This window comes from Arachis ipaensis, chromosome B3 (genome assembly GCF_059453495.1).
Source record: "Arachis ipaensis isolate K30076 ecotype BB chromosome B3, ASM5945349v1, whole genome shotgun sequence".
NCBI classification, from domain to species: Eukaryota; Viridiplantae; Streptophyta; class Magnoliopsida; order Fabales; family Fabaceae; genus Arachis; species Arachis ipaensis.
This window is the reverse complement of record NC_142438.1, coordinates 4,380,712-4,398,854: the sequence shown is the minus strand read 5'-3', so window position 1 is coordinate 4,398,854 and position 18,143 is coordinate 4,380,712. Positions and strand designations below refer to the sequence as shown.

Below are 18,143 nucleotides of genomic sequence, written 5' to 3'. Positions count from 1 at the left end.
CTAGTTCACTCTTTTGGAAGAATGCGTATGTTGCTTGTTAAACTACAGATTTTAGTATCAAGATTAATGGTTTTTGTCCAATGCTTTTAGTATCAAGATTAATGGTTTTTCTCTTTCAGTTGATCATATGTAAGAAGTGTAGAGTTTGACTAAAAGTTTGCCAAAACTTGAAACATATTACCCTTATAAAATGATATTTTCTTACAGAACATTGCAAAGTAAACAGGAATCAACATCTTGAGAAAAAGGAAATATTACAAGGTACACACAAAAACAACAGAGATCAAACACCTATATGGGAAGCCAAACAAACCATCCACCACACTTTTGATAAATAAATTCAAGTGTGTGGTTTTACTGTTTTACCCTTCATCAGGAGTTCAGGTCTTTCAATAATCTGTGGTTGGAAGCTGCTCATGAGTGTTTTGGTTGATGAAGAAAAGCTCATAGACAAGTGCAGCAATTCCTGCACCAATAAATGGGCCAACCCAATTGACCCAATGGTTGGCCCAGGTCCAGCTAACAACAGCAGGCCCAAATAACACTGCTGGGTTCATGGATGCACCATCAAAGGCACCACCAACTACCAAAAAAAAAAAAAAAGGCACCACCAGCCAAGATATTTGCACCAACAATGAAGCCAATTGCAATTGGTGCAATTATTCCAATGTTACCCTTCTTTGGGTCCCAAATGTCATCACTATCTCAAAGACCAAGGCATTTGCTGCTCCAACCCCAGATGAAAGTGCAAATGCAGATGTTTCCTGCAATAGCATGAATAAAAGGTTTCCTTAAATTTAGCACGAAAAGGGAAACATTAATGATCACTAGTCAGAAGGAAAAAAAATTGTTAGAATTACGGCTGAAAAATTTGCTTATCATTTTCAAAAAATGTAAATTTCTTTAAAATGGACTTAATTTTAAAAATATAGGTCTAAGTTTTTTTTACAGGTTGTGAAAAATAGTCTTTCATCCTCTTTTGCATTTCATAGGTTACAAAAAACAATATTTTTTTCTGCTTTTTAAATATTGAAAAGGTTCAACATATAAAGAGTTATGATAAATTAACTTGTATGCAATAAAAATAATAAAATTTATAATAAAAAATTATAAAAACTTAAATACATAGAAACAAAATAAAAAAAATAGATGAATGGAGTACAATAATTAATAATAATGTCTTATAGTTTATAAAAAAAATCAAATAGCAGAAATAGTGCATCATAGGAAGAAAAAAAATTACTCAATAAAAGAATAATTGATACAAAAAAATGAGATTCTTTTTTAGTATATATGAATTTTTATAATGAATAAGTTATGAAATGTAGAAATAGATAAAATAAAAAAGAAAGAATGAAATTGTGTTTTTTTTAATAAATTGAATAAATATTCATGACTACATAATTAATGGTAGAAATATAATTATAAGATAATAAATTACTTGAAAATATTAATAGAAATGTTAGATTTGATATTAAAATAAAAAATATAAACAATAAATACAAATATAAAATTTAAAATCAAAATATTTAAAATAAAAAAAAAAAGATAAAAAAGAATTTTTAGTAAATAACAACTCAAATATTAATGTGATAATAAATTAAATCAAACAACATATGTTTGAATGAGTTGAACTAAATAACCAATATAATAAATTAGCTATAATTATTTGGTTTAGTAGAATAAATTAAATAAATAAATAATATCTTATAGATATGCTATATAAAAATTATAACATTTTTTAAAATCATTAATCAATACTTTAGATGAAAAATTAAACAAAATTAATTTATTTATTTCAGTTAAATCAAATAATTAATATAATTAATTAGCCATAATTAATGTAATAAAATAAAATATTAAATAATTTAATATTTATCTATATTAAATCAAGTAAATGATTTATTATAATATTTTTAAAAATCATTAATCATAATACATAACATAAAAAATTAATGCGAATAAAAATAAAATAATTTATTTATTACAATTAAATCAAATAATTATTATAATAGATTAGTTATAATCTAGTCAAATCAAATAATTAGGATTAATTAGCTCTCACTTAAATTTGAGGAAAAATGTTAAAAATTTAGAGTATAATTAAAATTAATTAATATTAATTATAATTATTTAGCATATTTGTATATTTATTATAAAATATTACGTTTTTATTATTTTTTTTATTCTCATAAGCTTATAAATACTCTTTTTATATTATATTATTCCACACAACTTAATCAAAAACCTTTTTTTTTCTTACCTTTCTAACGGTTTATATAGAATTGCCTATGCCATTTATTAACTTAACTTATCAAAATGACATACGAGAATGAGAAAGAAAATGAAAAATATTACTCTATTTTAAATTATACAAGAGCATTAAATATTCTTATTCTAATAAATATAAATATATTCTACAATCTATATATATTAGAGTACTTAAAGAGTACTTAAAGAGTACTTAATTTACAAAATAAAATATATATTAAATTTAAATAATTATATATTCTAATTCTTGTAATACTATTTAATATATAACTTTAATTACAATTACCAAAGATTGAGGTAATATCTTTTTCAGTTATCTTTACGAAAGTTAAACACATCCAAATTCTCCTATATGAAAAACTTGATTCGAATCTAAATGTATAGTGACATTTGGAGAAAAGTGAAATTTTACAGTAGGAATTTTTTTTATTGTATCTTTGAACTTTACATATCACAATAATTCATAATCAAATTTTAAGGTAAATTTCATCCTATGTTTACTCTCTTCTTTTCTCTTTGACATATCTAGTATAATATTTTCGATGAAAATATTCTTAATATTAATGTAATAAGATGGATGACGTTGTGATACCAAGATAAAACCGTCAGAGAGCTCTACTCTATAATGACATGCGAATTTAAAATACTTATTTATTCCTCTAAATTTTACCTTTAATGAAGGATGTTCAATTCAATAGTTACAGTCAAAGATGATTTTTTTCTAATTCTAAAAGAGTATCTGTATTTATTATTTTAACCCAAACTTTATCATTAAAAAAAAAGTTATTTGTAACTAAGGTTATATACTAAATAATATTACAAGAGTATCCATACCTATTATAGCTAAGGTTATATACTAAATAGGATTATAAGAGTTAGAATATATAATTATTTAAATTTAATATATATTTTACCTTGTTAATTACCATAAAAAGGATTATAAGAGTTAGAATATATAATTATTTAAATTTAATATATATTTTATCTTGTTAATTAGGTACTCTTTAAGTACTCCTTAAGTACTTTGTGTATATAGATTGTTAAAGTATCTTTATTAGGATAAGAGTGTATAATACTCTTGTGTATATATGAATGATAATAATAATAAAGATAACGAATTTTTTTATTGTTCAACTGTCTCTTTTCATAGTCTCCTTCTCATATAGTGCTTGTTCCACTGTTTTACTACTTAACTCTACAGGTTTGAACAGAATTTTGTCAATATTATTAGAGTTAGTAGTTGGGAGTTAAGTTAGTATCGACTAATAGTTAGTAGATGAATATTTATGATGTTAGTTGGTAGGAAAAGTATATGGTACCAATATATTATCTGCCAACTTATTACCAATAATAATTAATTGGTGAATTCTACCAAACTCCCTCTAAAATAACATGTAAGTTACCCTTCATGATGTGTCACATTTTAATTGGTCATTACTTAACTGTAGTTGGGTTATTTTGTAATTTATTATTTGAGATGGGTAATTGTATAATTTTTTAAAATATTAAAATTCTACCTCATTAATTGAAGCACGTTCTCACACAATCTCTTTCTACAGTGCATCATTTATTAATGGGTCATTGAATTTCCATGGCTCGTAACTTCCTTGTTCTTCCCAGTATAGCCAACGCGGACTTCATTGCTATCTCTTGTCCTCTCACTCAATCCCCCCCCCCCTTTTTTTTTTTTTTTTTGCCATGAATCACTCTTTACCAACATCAACATCATTAATGGTTAGTTCGGTTATTAAATTTTTTCATTAAAAAAATATATATTTATTTAATTACAAGATGGAATATATATTCATATTTAAAATATAATATAATAAAATAAATCTATTTAAAATACTTAAAAGTATAATTAAAATCATGAATATATAAATATAATAATAAAATTTATACTATAAACAAGTAAACATATTTTTTATCATACATAAATTATTTAAAAAATAAATATATTATTAAAATTAATAATACAAATTTAAAATAATAAAATCCAATTTTTTACTGTATTTGTTATAATATTTTTATTCTTTTAATTTACAATTTATTAGTACTTTATTATTTAATTAATGATTAAACAAATTATTTTTATAAAAAATTATGTTTTGTATTATCTTATAGAAGAGACCAATATATTAGTTTAAAAAATAAAGTAAAAATAAAATTTTAAATAAAAAAAATTTAATATTAAAATTTTTAAATATAAAAATAATTTGTATAAATATTTAAAAGATAAATATAAAATATATGCATAAAATAAATAAAACAGATAAAATAGAAGTACTCATGAGAAATAAATAATTATTTTTGTCTCCTTTATTTATTTTAAACATGTATTTTATATTTATATCCTGAATATCTATATAATTTGCTTTTGTATTTAAAAATTTTAATATTAACTATTTTTTATTTAAAATATCATTTTTACATTAATTTTTAAATTGGTATATTGGTCTCTTCTTTAAGATTATACAAAAAATATTTCTCATAAAAATAATTTGTTTAATCATTAATTAAATAATAAAATATTAATAAATTAAAAATTAGAAGAATAAAAATACTATAAAAATTACTTGTAAGAAAGTTGAATTTTATCATTTTAAATTTGTGTTATTAATTTTAACAATTTATATTTTTTTTAAATAATTTATGTATGATAAAAGATATATTTACTTGTTTAGAGTACAAATTTTATTATTATATTTGTATATTCCTGATTTTAATTATACTTTTAAGTACTCTTAATAGATTTATTTTATTATATTATATTATATTTTACATATGAATATATATTCCATATATTATTTTTAATGAAAAAAATTTAATAACCAAACTAACCATTAATTATATTGGTAAGGAATGATCCATGGTAAAAAAAAAAAAGAGATTGAGTGAGAGGACATGAGATAGCAATGAAGTCGGTGCTGACTATGGTGCTGACTATACTGGGAAGAACGAAGAAGTTATAAGCCATGGAAATTCAACGACTCGTTAAGGAATGATGCACTGTAAAAAGAGATTGCGTGAGAACGTGCTTCAATTAATGGGGTAGAATTTTAATATTTTAAGAAATTATACAATTACCCATCTCAAATAATAAATTACAAAATAATCCAACTATAGTTAAGTAATGACCAATTAAAATGTGACACATCATGAAGGGTAACTTACATGTTATTTTAGAGGGGGTTGGGTAGAATTCACCTAATTAATTACTATATTTTAAATATATGTATAAGGAGACACATCCAGAAAATTATATATATATAAAGACACTTCCATTAGACATAGCCTTAAAAAAGACATTTTTGTTAGACACATTCACAAAGACATTTCTGTTAAACACAATCATAAATAAGAGTTGGCAGAAGTTGACAAAAATACTGTTGGTAACGTAGCAAGATTGTAGTTGGTAATATCCTAGAGTGACTCTTGTATCATGTAACAACAATTTTAATACAACAACTTCAACACAACAACTTCATACATAATATTATCCAAAAATTAACATAGTATCGAAGCCGGAACCATGGTATCCTTTTTGAAGAGGATAAACTATTTGTCTTTCTAAAAAATCACCGTACTTCTTCGTCAAACCCAAATAATCAACATCTAGTGTCTTCTTTCTCTTTAATGGCAGAATTATCTTTGTATCAGAAAATTCCATTAGCCCTTTCTATATTAATCCTAGTAAAAATCCAACCTCTATCCTTGTCACTCCTGTCCTCAATGACAGTAATGATCACTCATGGTGTCGATCCTTTTCTATGGCCATCATCTCCAAAAACAAATATGGCTTTCTCACTAGTTCTATTCCTTCTCCTCTAAACTGATGATCCTCTATTTTTAATATGGGAGCATTGTAGTCTTGGCTATTTCATTCACTCTCTCCCTCTATTCCTTCTTCCTCTATCAAGAACCACCTCATGTCCACACTTTTTCTCCCCCTCTTTACCTATCTGTTCACTCTGCTAGCGGCCACCATGCACCGTTGCAGCGTCTCCGATATCCACTTTCTTCTCCCCTTTTTTTCTTCCTACTCTTTCATGGTAATCTCACTCTTGTCTCACTCTCACAGAACCAGAGCATAAGTCGTGTTCCTTCTTTTTGTCATGATCAGAATTGCAGCTCACGCCGCACCTCTCTCTTCCTTTATCTTTGTCTGCGTCTTGCACCACATGCCTCTTCCTCTGCGTTACCACGTTGCATGCCTCTTCCTCAACCATCTCATCGAAACTGGTCGAAGTTGGAGATTATTGACATCTTCCATCTATCATCTTACGGCACATATATTAAAATATTTGTTGTTAGTAGTTGAGAGTTAAGTTAGTAATAGCTAATAATTTGTAGATAGATATTTATGAAATTAGTTGATAATATCTCTATAAATAGAGTGACTCTTGTATTATGGTAACAACAATTTTAATATAATAACTTCATATATAATATTATCTTTTTATTCTAATATTCTCCTATTACATTCAAATGATAAACTATGAAGTCGAATACTATGTTCTCAAGGAAATTTCTTTTAAAACTAAACTCAATATAGCACACAAGAAGGTTAGAAGTAATAATTAACTGTGGTAATTTTTTTTACTGAGATTTATTATTGCTTAATAGCAGAATTATAAGTGTGATATAACTTTTTAAACTTCCAAATCAAAGTTATTTGAACTAAGATATACCTTACTTCAAGTTTCAAGGCTATAATGGTAGAGGAGCGTAAAAATTTAATCACTTATTGTAAATAATCTTAAAATTAAGTCGAAAATCTGCATTTATTATCACTTATTTGGTTTAGAATTTTCTTATAGTTTATTTGAAACTAGTTTATTTTAATGGTTATAATCTTCAATTTTCTATGTGTTTGATTAACATACATTTGAACTTTGATTTAGGTCTTGCTATTGATTATGGTTGAATTTTAAATTATTATTTGGAGTAAGTTTGATTATAATTTGGAACAAATTATTTTTATTTTTATTATATAAAAGTTGATACAAATATATTATATATAGAATAAGTTTTTTTATAGGAAGATACATTTGCATAATATAATCAAATTCAAAGTTTCTACATTGAGAAAACTATAAGACACAAGCTTGTACATTTTGGTAGCTATAAATATAAGTATATAACATTATCTTTAAGTTGGTCTGATCAGCATTAAATGATACAATAGTCATGATTTTTTTTTTCAGCATAAAAATGAAGAAAAAAAATTATTGCTAACTTGTTGGTTCTTCAAATCACTTTTGTCCAGCCAAATAGTCAAGTTCAGCATAGCAGATTAGAAAATAACCTTAACGATTTATTCACTAGTTAAACAAAATATTATATTCCAATTTCTCAAAGCAACTTGAGCATTGGAACCAAAGCAAGTTGAATTTAGTATGGTTTCTATTATTAATATCATTAGATTAAGACCCACGCATGGTGGGAAAAACTAAATTACTTATATAATATAAATTTAAAAGTGTTGTATTATTTAAAAATTAATTAGATAATATATAAATCAATATTAAATATAAATTCGTTTGTAAAAAATATTTGTAACTTATATATAATTAAAAATATAATTATTCAAAAAGAAAAAACAAAGGAACTATACAACAATAATAAAATCTTGTGAAGTTACTCTCTTTTATAAAAATTGATTTGTGTCTTCTAGTATCTTTATATAATAAAAAACTTTTTTATATACTTTATCATATAATATAATTAATTTTAAGATGATAGATTCCTCTTCATTTATTGATGTGAATGTTTTTCCAAAATAAATCATATAGACTTTGAAAAACAAATTATATTTGTTTGCTGGTATTTTTCCATAGATAGTTATTTATAGTGTAATTTTGAGAATTTTATTTAGTATTTTTGGAGATAATTAAAAAAAGGGTTAGAAAACTAATTGAAAATAAAACTACAATAAATATAGTATAAAATTATAAATAAACTTTATTAATCATGATATATTAAAATGTATATCGAGTAAGAAGATGTTGTTTGTCAAAATTAAATGTGTTTAAAAATATTTTTGACAATTTATTTGAGAGATTAAAAAATAGAGTAATAGTAGCAAGAGATCGGAAGGATATTAAAATGTTTATTGTAGACCAAATAATATACACTTTAAATACTTGTAATTGAAAATTGTCAGTATTATAGTTTTAATGTAAATATTAATTACATTCGACCGCTACTTTTTAATTCAATTGAATAATAATACATATTAAATTTAACTTATTATTAAGAGGATTAAAGTTTTATATCGTAAAAGTTTATTATCTTTTATATTGCAAAATTGTAAAATTATCATCTATACAAAAATTGCTAGCGTGGCACGATTATAGGAACTAATATGACACAAATTTATTTTATATATAATAAATAAATTTGTATCAACTTGTATATAAAAAGTTTGATTATGTGTATTTGGATTAGCATTTGATAAGTGGCAGAATAAAAAAAAGCAACTATTACAGAATTCTCAACACAATTTTTTTAACACCATATTCCTCTTGATGTCGAATTTTTGCTAAATTTACTTTTAATAACAAATTATAAATATTTAAAATTTATAATTTTTATATTCTAAATTAAATATTAACTATTTAATTATTTTTTACAATTAGAAGGTACAACAATGGAAAAATCCTCTAAGTTAGTACATATAGTAAGAAAGCAAAGTTAGTTCTTCTTGTATATTCAAAGAGATGGAGCTAAAAAGCCCCACAAAGTCCCATCAATATTTGTTTCTTTCACAAAGTGCAGGCAACTATCAATTATCATTTGCTCAAATTATTTCAGCTACCCTACAATTTTAAGCAACAATCTCAGACCCTCAGTGAAAAAGAAGAAACAAAAATATTGTTAAACATATATTGAAAGGACAAATTTGATATTCAAGATATCTTTGAATCATTCAAATCCTTTTTCCAGGAAATAGAAATTATGATATTGAAAATGAAACTAAGAATACAAAGTTAATGCAAGATCCTACCCCTTTTTTTAGTGCAATGACTGCCAAATTATCTCCTCCATTTCAAAGCTTCAATGCAAATTTGTGAATAGTCATAAGCTATGCTTTCATTGAAAAAGGGAGAAATATTAAACAGTAAATTATTCAGCACTTAGTAGCCTTTTAGCTACTATTGTGCTTTCAACAAAATGAATTTGCTAAGGTCAACAATCACAGCTCACAACTAAACCAAATTCTCTTAAAAAGCATAAATTCCTTTTCTTTTGGGAAGGATTTTAAATGCACATTTCTTAAGCAAGAGAAAACATAATAATTGAGCATCAGAAACCAGAACCAGTCATAAAACCATGTATATGGCTAATCAAAAACAGTCAGTCACATGAAATAAAATCAACTGATTGACTGTTTGTAATAATCATTAAAAAGCAATTGTTATGATTATCATCATAACAGTAATGATGACTAACTAAAAAAGAAAATTGGTATCACAGTAAAAAAAAATAAAACAATCTATTTCAAAACACAATGTGCATTTAGATAAGATCAGTCATGAAGAAGTAACTATTAGATATTGAAATATACCGGTGTGAATATACTTCAATGCTTGGAGTAACTGGTAAAGGAAAAATTGACGGTGCTCCTTTTCAAATCATCATTGGCTTTAATGACTTGATGCAGATCCGACTACATGAGCTCGAAAACAACATAAATGTCCTTGAACTCCCTCCTAGAAGGAGGCATCATGACATGTTTGATTTCAACAATATCAGGATGTCGAAGAAGTCTAAGCAGCTTTATCTCCCATAGAATGTGTGCAACATCAGATATGTGCTCAAATATATCATAATCTTTGGTGGCTTGAACATACAACACCATAGCTTCCTTTCCCAATGACTTCTTGAATTTTGTACCCATCTGGCATTGCCATAATAGGAGAAAAACTCCATTTCAGTTTAACTCAAAGATAATCAGGCTCTTCCACAAATCAAAATCAGGATAATCCAAAATTAATTCCAATCAAGCTGAGGCTATAATAGGATTGCAAATTTCATAAGGGATTAATAGAAATTACAACCAAAATGGTAAGTATTATTGGCTGTCTAGAAAAATTAAATTGGAGATATCTCAGAGCTCACCAATAAAGTTAATAGAAATAATACAAATTTGTACGTTTGTTAAAATTTACATACATGTTTGGGCGCCATTATTTTGTTAAAAAAAGATTTTTTTCAATGAAAAATGATTTTTTTTTTTTTAACGTGTTTGGCAAATTTCTAGTAGTAAAAGTAAAAGCACTAGTAAAATAAAAAAAAAGATCTTTTTCGAGAAACTGTGATTTACATCTATTTTTTAAAAGATCTTTTTTTTCTTAAAAAAATGTTTTTCATATAATAAATAAACAAAAAAGTACTTTTATATTGTTATACCCAAACATAATTGATAGATAAAAAGACTTTTTTACATGAGATTTCCAAACATAAAATTACTTTTACTTAGATCTTTAAAAAAAAATAACTCGAAAGAGAAAAATTGTCTCAATACAACTCCTCACTCCAATGTACTATATTAACATCCCCTAAAAGCAGCAGAAAATTTAGCATATAGAATAACAGAACCATTAAATATATATATATCAAAAGCCACATCTGATGCTAAATCGATACAGAAATCAATAAAGGGAAGAAATGTACATAAAGAGAAAAATAAAAAACTATAAAGGGAAGAAATGTACATCAAAGTTATACCAGAATACATGAGAGCATGTGAGGTGAATGAGTTGTAAATTTTATTAGATAGCATAGATAGATGGATATATTAACAATAGGATTCAAAAGTAGAGTAAGCAACTAAGCATGAGTAACAAAAAGTGCAGACATTTAACATAATAACACACTTTAGGAGGCTTCTCCTTTGGAGTCTTGTTGGAATGGCCTTGACGACGGGGCGGTAAACTGGTCCCTCGTAGTTCTTCTTCGGGATTCCTCGTCAAATAGCCCGAGGACAATCAGTTCTGATCGTAGTTTCGTCACATTTACTGCAAGCTCTATTTCTCGACGAGGAGGGTAGAGAATTTCGGGCCCCCGCACCTCATCTTTCCCTTTCCCAGAAATCTCAGACTCCACCGATGCCATCTTCGTCACAGTAAGTAAAGTAAGATTAGGTTATATGTTAGGGCTATTCAATTAACAGCACCGTAATCAAATTGAAAGAAAAATTATTCATCGTATAAGCTTACCTTATTTGGAGTGTTGTTGGAATGGCCTTCAAAGACTCCTCGTTTTTCGTGCGCACGTTCTGGTCTTCGACGACGGAAAGGCCCACCCCTTCTTCTTAGGACTTCCTCATAAAGTTGCCGCAGCTCATCTTTCTCTTTCTCAGAAATCTCAGACTCCACCGATGCCATCTTCGTCAGGGAAGATTAGGTTATATGTTAGGGCTATTCAATTAGCAGCACCGTAATCAAATTGAAAAAAATTATTCATCGTATAAGCTTACCTTATTGTCGTCGTCAGTATTCACGAGAGGCAGTGACTTCTCTTCCTCCTTCCTACCATTCTCATTCTCACAAGCCATTTTGATAAGTCAGGTTAACAAATGACACCGCCAATTCTATATAAACAACGCAATTTTGGGGTTTTGGGCTCTTATCTTAGCGCATGTCTTTCTAGTTTCTACTCAATTTCTCTCTTATACTCACTCCTTTAACTATAACAAATTAATTACAATAATTATTTAATTTGGCTAAAATAAATAAATTAATTTATTGTTTTATGTATTTTGATCAATAATTTTTAAAAATATTATATTTAATTATTTATTTGACTCCAGTAACTATAACTAATTAATTACAATAATTATTTTACTTGACTGAAATAAATAAATAAATAAATAAATAAACAAATTATCTCTCTTGCTATATCAAGCTTTGTACACAGGGTTATTATATCCAGGGTTATTATAAAGAGTCCTAGATCAATTACATCCAAACTATTTTCTCTAGCTAGTTTATTATTTTTAGTTCTGGATTATCATCATATAACAATACAGGGTTATTATATTGCTGCTGTGTGGATTCAAATATAGTCACAATATTGTATACCTTGAATAAGTTTTCCATTTGCAAACAATTAAATGAGTAATATTTCTAGTGGAATTTATGAAAACATACAAAATAATTGCTCAACCATTGGTAGAATTTGAGCAATGAACGAATGTAAAATGAATGAAGGGTTCTGTTGTTTATATGGAGAAGCCATTTAGGAGGTTTACTAGGTCTCTACTACTGAAGAGAAAGTTTGGAAGATGATGTTAGTGGCGCAAAGGATGGGATTGATAAGGTAAATAACAATGCCGAAGCTGTTGCAGTTGGTGGTAATAATAAGGAGCGTGCTAATGATAGTAGCAAGGATGTTGAAGTTGGTGATGATGTCAAGGAGGGATTTGAAGATGGTGCATTGGTTGCTGTTTCCAAGGCTAGTACTAAGAGATGCCCAACAAGTCTGAAGGAGCTTCTAGCCATGAGGATTCTTGAGGGTTTGGCAGTGAATTATGCTCGGAGAGTGTAAAGGTGTTGGTTGATTTTCCTTCTTATTGTGTAGGCTCTCTTCTTGAGATATGAGTATTGCTGTTGAAAATGCGAGTGTCTAAATTTGAGAAATTTGCAGGCTGGAGAAGCATATGTTCGCGGAGTGATGAATGGCGATGGGATTGTGTGCCATTGTGAAGATTGCCATGGTGTTGAGGTAAGTAAAATGAAGATGCACTTAGACGAGTTAATTCCCACTTAAAAACCACCAAGCCTCAACTCTAAATCACTTTAACCTATTTAATAAAGGCGAATTCTGCCGTGCCTTTATTTTTTTTTATTGAAATAAATTAAACAAAGAAAAACAAAACAAACAAAATAAGGAATTGTCTAAATAGAGGGACAGTCCCGTTTAAGACTACTCTTAAACTCCTCCCAAGGTGAAAGAAGCTCCACATGCGAAAGTTGTAACTTCATCGTCATCTTTGCCATAGTATCTGCCACCGTGTTTGCATCTCTCATAATCAAACGAAAGTCAACCCGCCAATTCCAATGCATGATATCTCTTATTTTGAGCACCAGTGGATCAATAAACCCAAAACCATCTTGAGTAACAAGATTAAATGCTTCCACACAATCCGTCTCACAAATAACATCTCGTTGACCCACATCCCAAGCTAACAGATATCCTCTCCAAATAGCAAACAATTCCCCTTGAAGAATACTATTACTCTCAATCATTCCCAAACACCCCTTTGCCAGCTTCCATTACAATCTCTAATAACACAAGCAAAACCAACACTATCACCCGAACCAAAATAATTAGCATCACAATTAATCTTAAAAGTACCAATAGATGGGGGATTCCAAAAACCATTTAGAGTAGAGGGAGGAGACATATGTTGTAATTCAAAAATATTCCTAAACTCCTTTTCTGAAGTTAATGCCAGACAAATCACTTTTTTCGGAGGCCAAGTTTCATGGGGATTAAAGATGTCATTATTTCTTGCTCGCCATATCCACCAAAGTCCCGAAAAGAACTTGAACGGATGCTCTATGCTATGATATAAGAACCAGTTCTTCAAATCCAAAGGATGACAAGAAATATCCAACCTATGCCAGACAAGCTAAGCTTTTGGACAATCCCGAATACAATGTAAAACCGATTCCTGGCTAGAAAGACATCTTGGACACCTATCCGATGACGACATCCCTCTTCTAAAGCGAAAACTTGCAGTAGGAAGAGCCTCCTTAAGACACAACCAAGCCAAAAACTTATGCTTTTCCGGAACAAGCTGACGCCAAAGCCAAAGCCAATTCTCTTGCTCCTCCCAACCAAACAGCTGCTTACACAACCACAAGTAACAATTGCGTGAGTCATAGACTTTGGCAGCAGACCCACTCCAATACCAACCCACTTCCGGACCTGCTTGTTCATCTGGATTGTAAGAGAGAATATTATCTTTCAATTTTTGAGATAAAGGAGAATAAAGAGTATCCAAATGCCACCTACTAACCGACCAAATATCCTGTATCCGGAGATTCGAATCAGAAATGTGAACATAATCCATCTCATTAGATAACTGTCCTTCTCTCCTCCAGCTAGAAAACCAAAAATTCTGGTTCAAATCTCCAATACACCAAGCAAACCCATCCTTCAACACTTCCCAAGCCTTGCAAAGACACCTCTAAATGGGAGAGTCCTTGTTCTTAGGATAACTAAAACAGTCATATAGAGATGATCGGTATTTGGCATCTAACAATTGGACCCATAGCTTGTTTGGCTGTTGGAAAAAAAGTCCAAACTAGCTTCCCAAAAAAAGCAATATTTACACAATAAGGATGTCTAATCCCCAAACCTCCATATTTTTTTGGAGTAACCAATACCTTCCAACTAACAAGATTCAATCCTCTTCCATCAACTTGTCCTTTCCAAAGAAAATTCCTCATCATAGACTCCAATTTACTAATGATTCCTTTGGGAAAAATAGAGACCTGCATCTGGTACGTGGGAATAGCAGCAGCAACAGAATTAACCAAGCAGAGTCTACCAGCCCGATTGAGTAAACTTCCTTTCCAGCTTGCTAGCCTACTCCGAATCTTATCCAGGACACCATTGAAAGCTGAACGAGTCACCCTATAACGGCTAAGGGTAACTCCAAGATACTTGCCCAAGTCCTGGACAAATCTGATAGAGGATACCCTAGTAAAAACCTCTTTCCTTGTTGCAGAGACATTCTTGGAGCAAAGTGCTTTAGACTTCTCGACATTAATCTTCATCCCAGATGCTTTGCAAAAAGTCTCTAAAACTAACATCACATTTTGCACTTGTCTCTTTGTAACTTTACAGAACAGAAGCAAGTCATCTGCAAACAATAAGTGGGATATTCTTGGTCCCCCTCTAGAAATAGCAACCGGCTCCCACAAGCCCAAATCAACCTGATGACTAATAAAGCATGCCAATCGCTCCATACACAACACAAAAAGATAGGGTGACATAGGGTCTCCTTGTCTAAGACCTCGGCTAGGAGTAAAGCCATTTAGACGACTCCCATTCCAAAGAATAGATAAGGAAGAAGCAGTGACACAATTCATAATCAAATTAAGTGTAGGAATAGGAAAACCAAAGCTTTTAAGGGTATGAGCTAAAAATCTCCAGTCAACTCTGTCATAAGCTTTCTTCAGATCAATCTTAAAGGCCAGTGTGCCTTTCTTTGATTTAGTCTTCTTCATAAAGTTGAGGACTTCTTGAGCAATAATGATGTTGTCAGGAGTTCCTCGTCCCGGAATAAATCCTCCTTTAAGAGGGCCAACAATCTCCGCAAGATGAGGACGAAGCCTATTAACAAGGACCTTCGTGATGATCTTGTAAACTACATTGCAGAGACTAATCGGCCTGAAATCTTTCATAGATACCGGTGATTCAACCTTTGGAATGAGAACAAGTAAAGTCTCCAACATTCTCGGATCAAGAGGAACACCAGAGAATGCCTGCTTAACCATCTTCCAAACATCAAGACCAATGATCTCCCAATATTCTTTGAAGAAGAAAGCTTGAAACCAATCAAGACCCGGAGCTTTAAAAGAGTTCATGTGAAAAACAGCTGCTTTGACTTCCTCCATAGTAACTGGTGCCGTAAGGTTATTGCAAGCTTCCTCATTCAGAGAAGGAAGATGCACATCACCAAGGCAACCCAAATCAACATTATCTAAATGACAGAATAATCTTTTATAGAAAGACTCTGCTTCTTGACTCAGAACTTTTGGATCAGTTTCCCACACTCCATCATTGAGAAAAAGGCCATGAATCTTATTATGCTTCCTTCGTGCAAGAGTTTGAATATGAAAGAATATTGTATTCCTATCCACGAACCTTACCCACTGCTCTCTGGACTTTTGGAACCATATGAGCTCTTCTTGCACTAGAGTATTATTATAATTCCCGTGCCTTTAATTTGTTGCCGAAATTGCCAAAAAGTAACAAATAGGTCCCAGTAATTAATTCAGTGGGTTAACGGAGTGGCATCGTTAATAGTGTAGCAGGTTATTATTATTTTTGAATTTAAAAGTGGTAACTCCACTAAGGACTAGGATAGATGATATATAGTATATATAATAATTTTTCATGGTTCGTGGATTATGAAAGTTAAAAAAAAAATCTAATTAACAAAATCAATAAATTGAGTTTTTAATAATAATTAAAATAAATAATAATAACATCAACGATAATGTTAATAATAAAATATAGAAAAAATTATATTTTTTTTTATGAAAAAAGTTAAAATAATAATATTTTTTATTTGTAAAATATACACTTTCTTCTTTTATAATTTTTAAAAAAATTTCTCTTGAATTCAGCATAAATTTTTTGTGTTTAAATTATTTCTTACAAGAATAGACTTTAACAAAAACTTTATTTTTTTTATTAAATTTTGTTTACCAAAATATCGTTTAATAAATTATTTTTTTGTAAGATTTCAATAATTTTTAATTATTAAATTGTAATTTTGTTAAAATTTTCGTTAATAATTATTTTTGTATTTTACTATTAATTTTTGATATCAATGTATATTATTTTAACATTAAATTAAAAAAAATCTTACCACTGTTAATATGTATAACAATTAATATTAATAAATAATTTATTTTATAGAACTATTAAAAATTATTAACAACTTTATCAATACTTAAAAATAAGTCGAGATGGTTAAATTTAAAATTGTAAAAAATTAACATCTCATTCCTTCACATCTTTACAAAATAAGTTCCTTAATAATTAAAAAATTATTGAAGGGTATCTTAGAAAAAAAATAATTCAATCATTAATTTTTTTTTAAAAATATGTTAATAAAATACAATTTAATCAATAGAAAGACAATTTGTTAAAGAGTATTTTGGTAGACAAAATTGTATTACAACAAAAAAATTTTGTTAAAGAATATTTTTGTAAAAAAAATTATTTTTTCTCGAAAAATGGATAAAGTTAATGGTAGTTAACATAAAAAATTTTAAATGGATTAACGAGGAGGTTTTTTAAAAATTATAAGGAAAGAAAATGCATATTTTATAAATAAAGGGGAGGAGAGTGTCATTTGAATATCTCTTAGAGAAGGAGAATGAAATTTTCGCTAAAATGTATTATTAACAAGAACGACAATAATAATAAAATTTATTATAGTGGTTTTTTTATTATTTTATAATAAAACTTATTGAAAGTTTGTTAAGGATGAAAATTAATTTTAAATATTATTTTTAGTAAATAAAAATTTATTGAAAATTAAAGTGTTGAATTTAAATATTTTTAAACATGTATTTGACAATTAAAAATTAATTAGTATTGTGAAGAAGGTGTTGTAAAAATGTGAGACTTTAAAATAGCATTTGAAAAAGAGATTGAAACTTAGAGACAGAAATTTAATTAAGTGTATGTGTTGTGTTTGGTGTAGGATGTACATGACTGAATTATATCTCAATATTTTATTTGGTTCAAAATAAAAATAGAGATTGAAAATACATAAAATGACTAAGTTACCATAACTGTTTTAAATGAAAAAAATAAAAAACAAAGAACCCTAACTTAGGGGTGAGAAACAAGCAAAAATTCGTCGGGTCGGCTTGCAGGTAGGCTGAGTTAAAAATTTGAGACCGCTATACTAAAAAAATCCACCTAACCTACACCGCTTAATCCATGCGTTTTGGCGGGTTTTGGCCGGATGGAGTATGTTGACCCGGCGGACTTTTAGCTTTAAGGTGATACTTGAATTTAGGGTGTTATTTTTGTGCTTGTATTTGGAATGTTTGTTCATTTTACTTTAAGTTATAATTTGGACTATATTTGATTGGTTAGAGATTTGGATA

At 28.4% G+C, this 18,143-nt stretch overlaps 1 protein-coding gene across 2 annotated transcripts; it reads right to left on the bottom strand.

Moving 5' to 3' along the window:
* Window positions 1-9,744: 9,744 nt before the first annotated feature.
* Window positions 9,745-11,901, bottom strand: LOC107629137 (uncharacterized). Of its 2 annotated transcripts, XM_021117824.2 has the most exons (4): window positions 11,756-11,901; window positions 11,496-11,663; window positions 11,154-11,391; window positions 9,745-10,174 (listed from the first exon to the last, which is right to left on the bottom strand). In XM_021117824.2, the coding sequence occupies exons 1-3, from the start codon at window positions 11,831-11,833 to the stop codon at window positions 11,155-11,157; spliced, it is 483 nt and encodes a 160-aa protein (XP_020973483.1). In that variant the 5' UTR covers window positions 11,834-11,901; the 3' UTR covers window positions 9,745-10,174; window position 11,154. The 2 variants fall into 2 exon arrangements, with proteins under 2 accessions (XP_020973483.1, XP_016187328.1); XM_016331842.3 differs by lacking the exon at window positions 9,745-10,174 and having other exon boundaries at window positions 10,952-11,391.
* Between the last annotated feature and the right edge of the window lie 6,242 nt (window positions 11,902-18,143).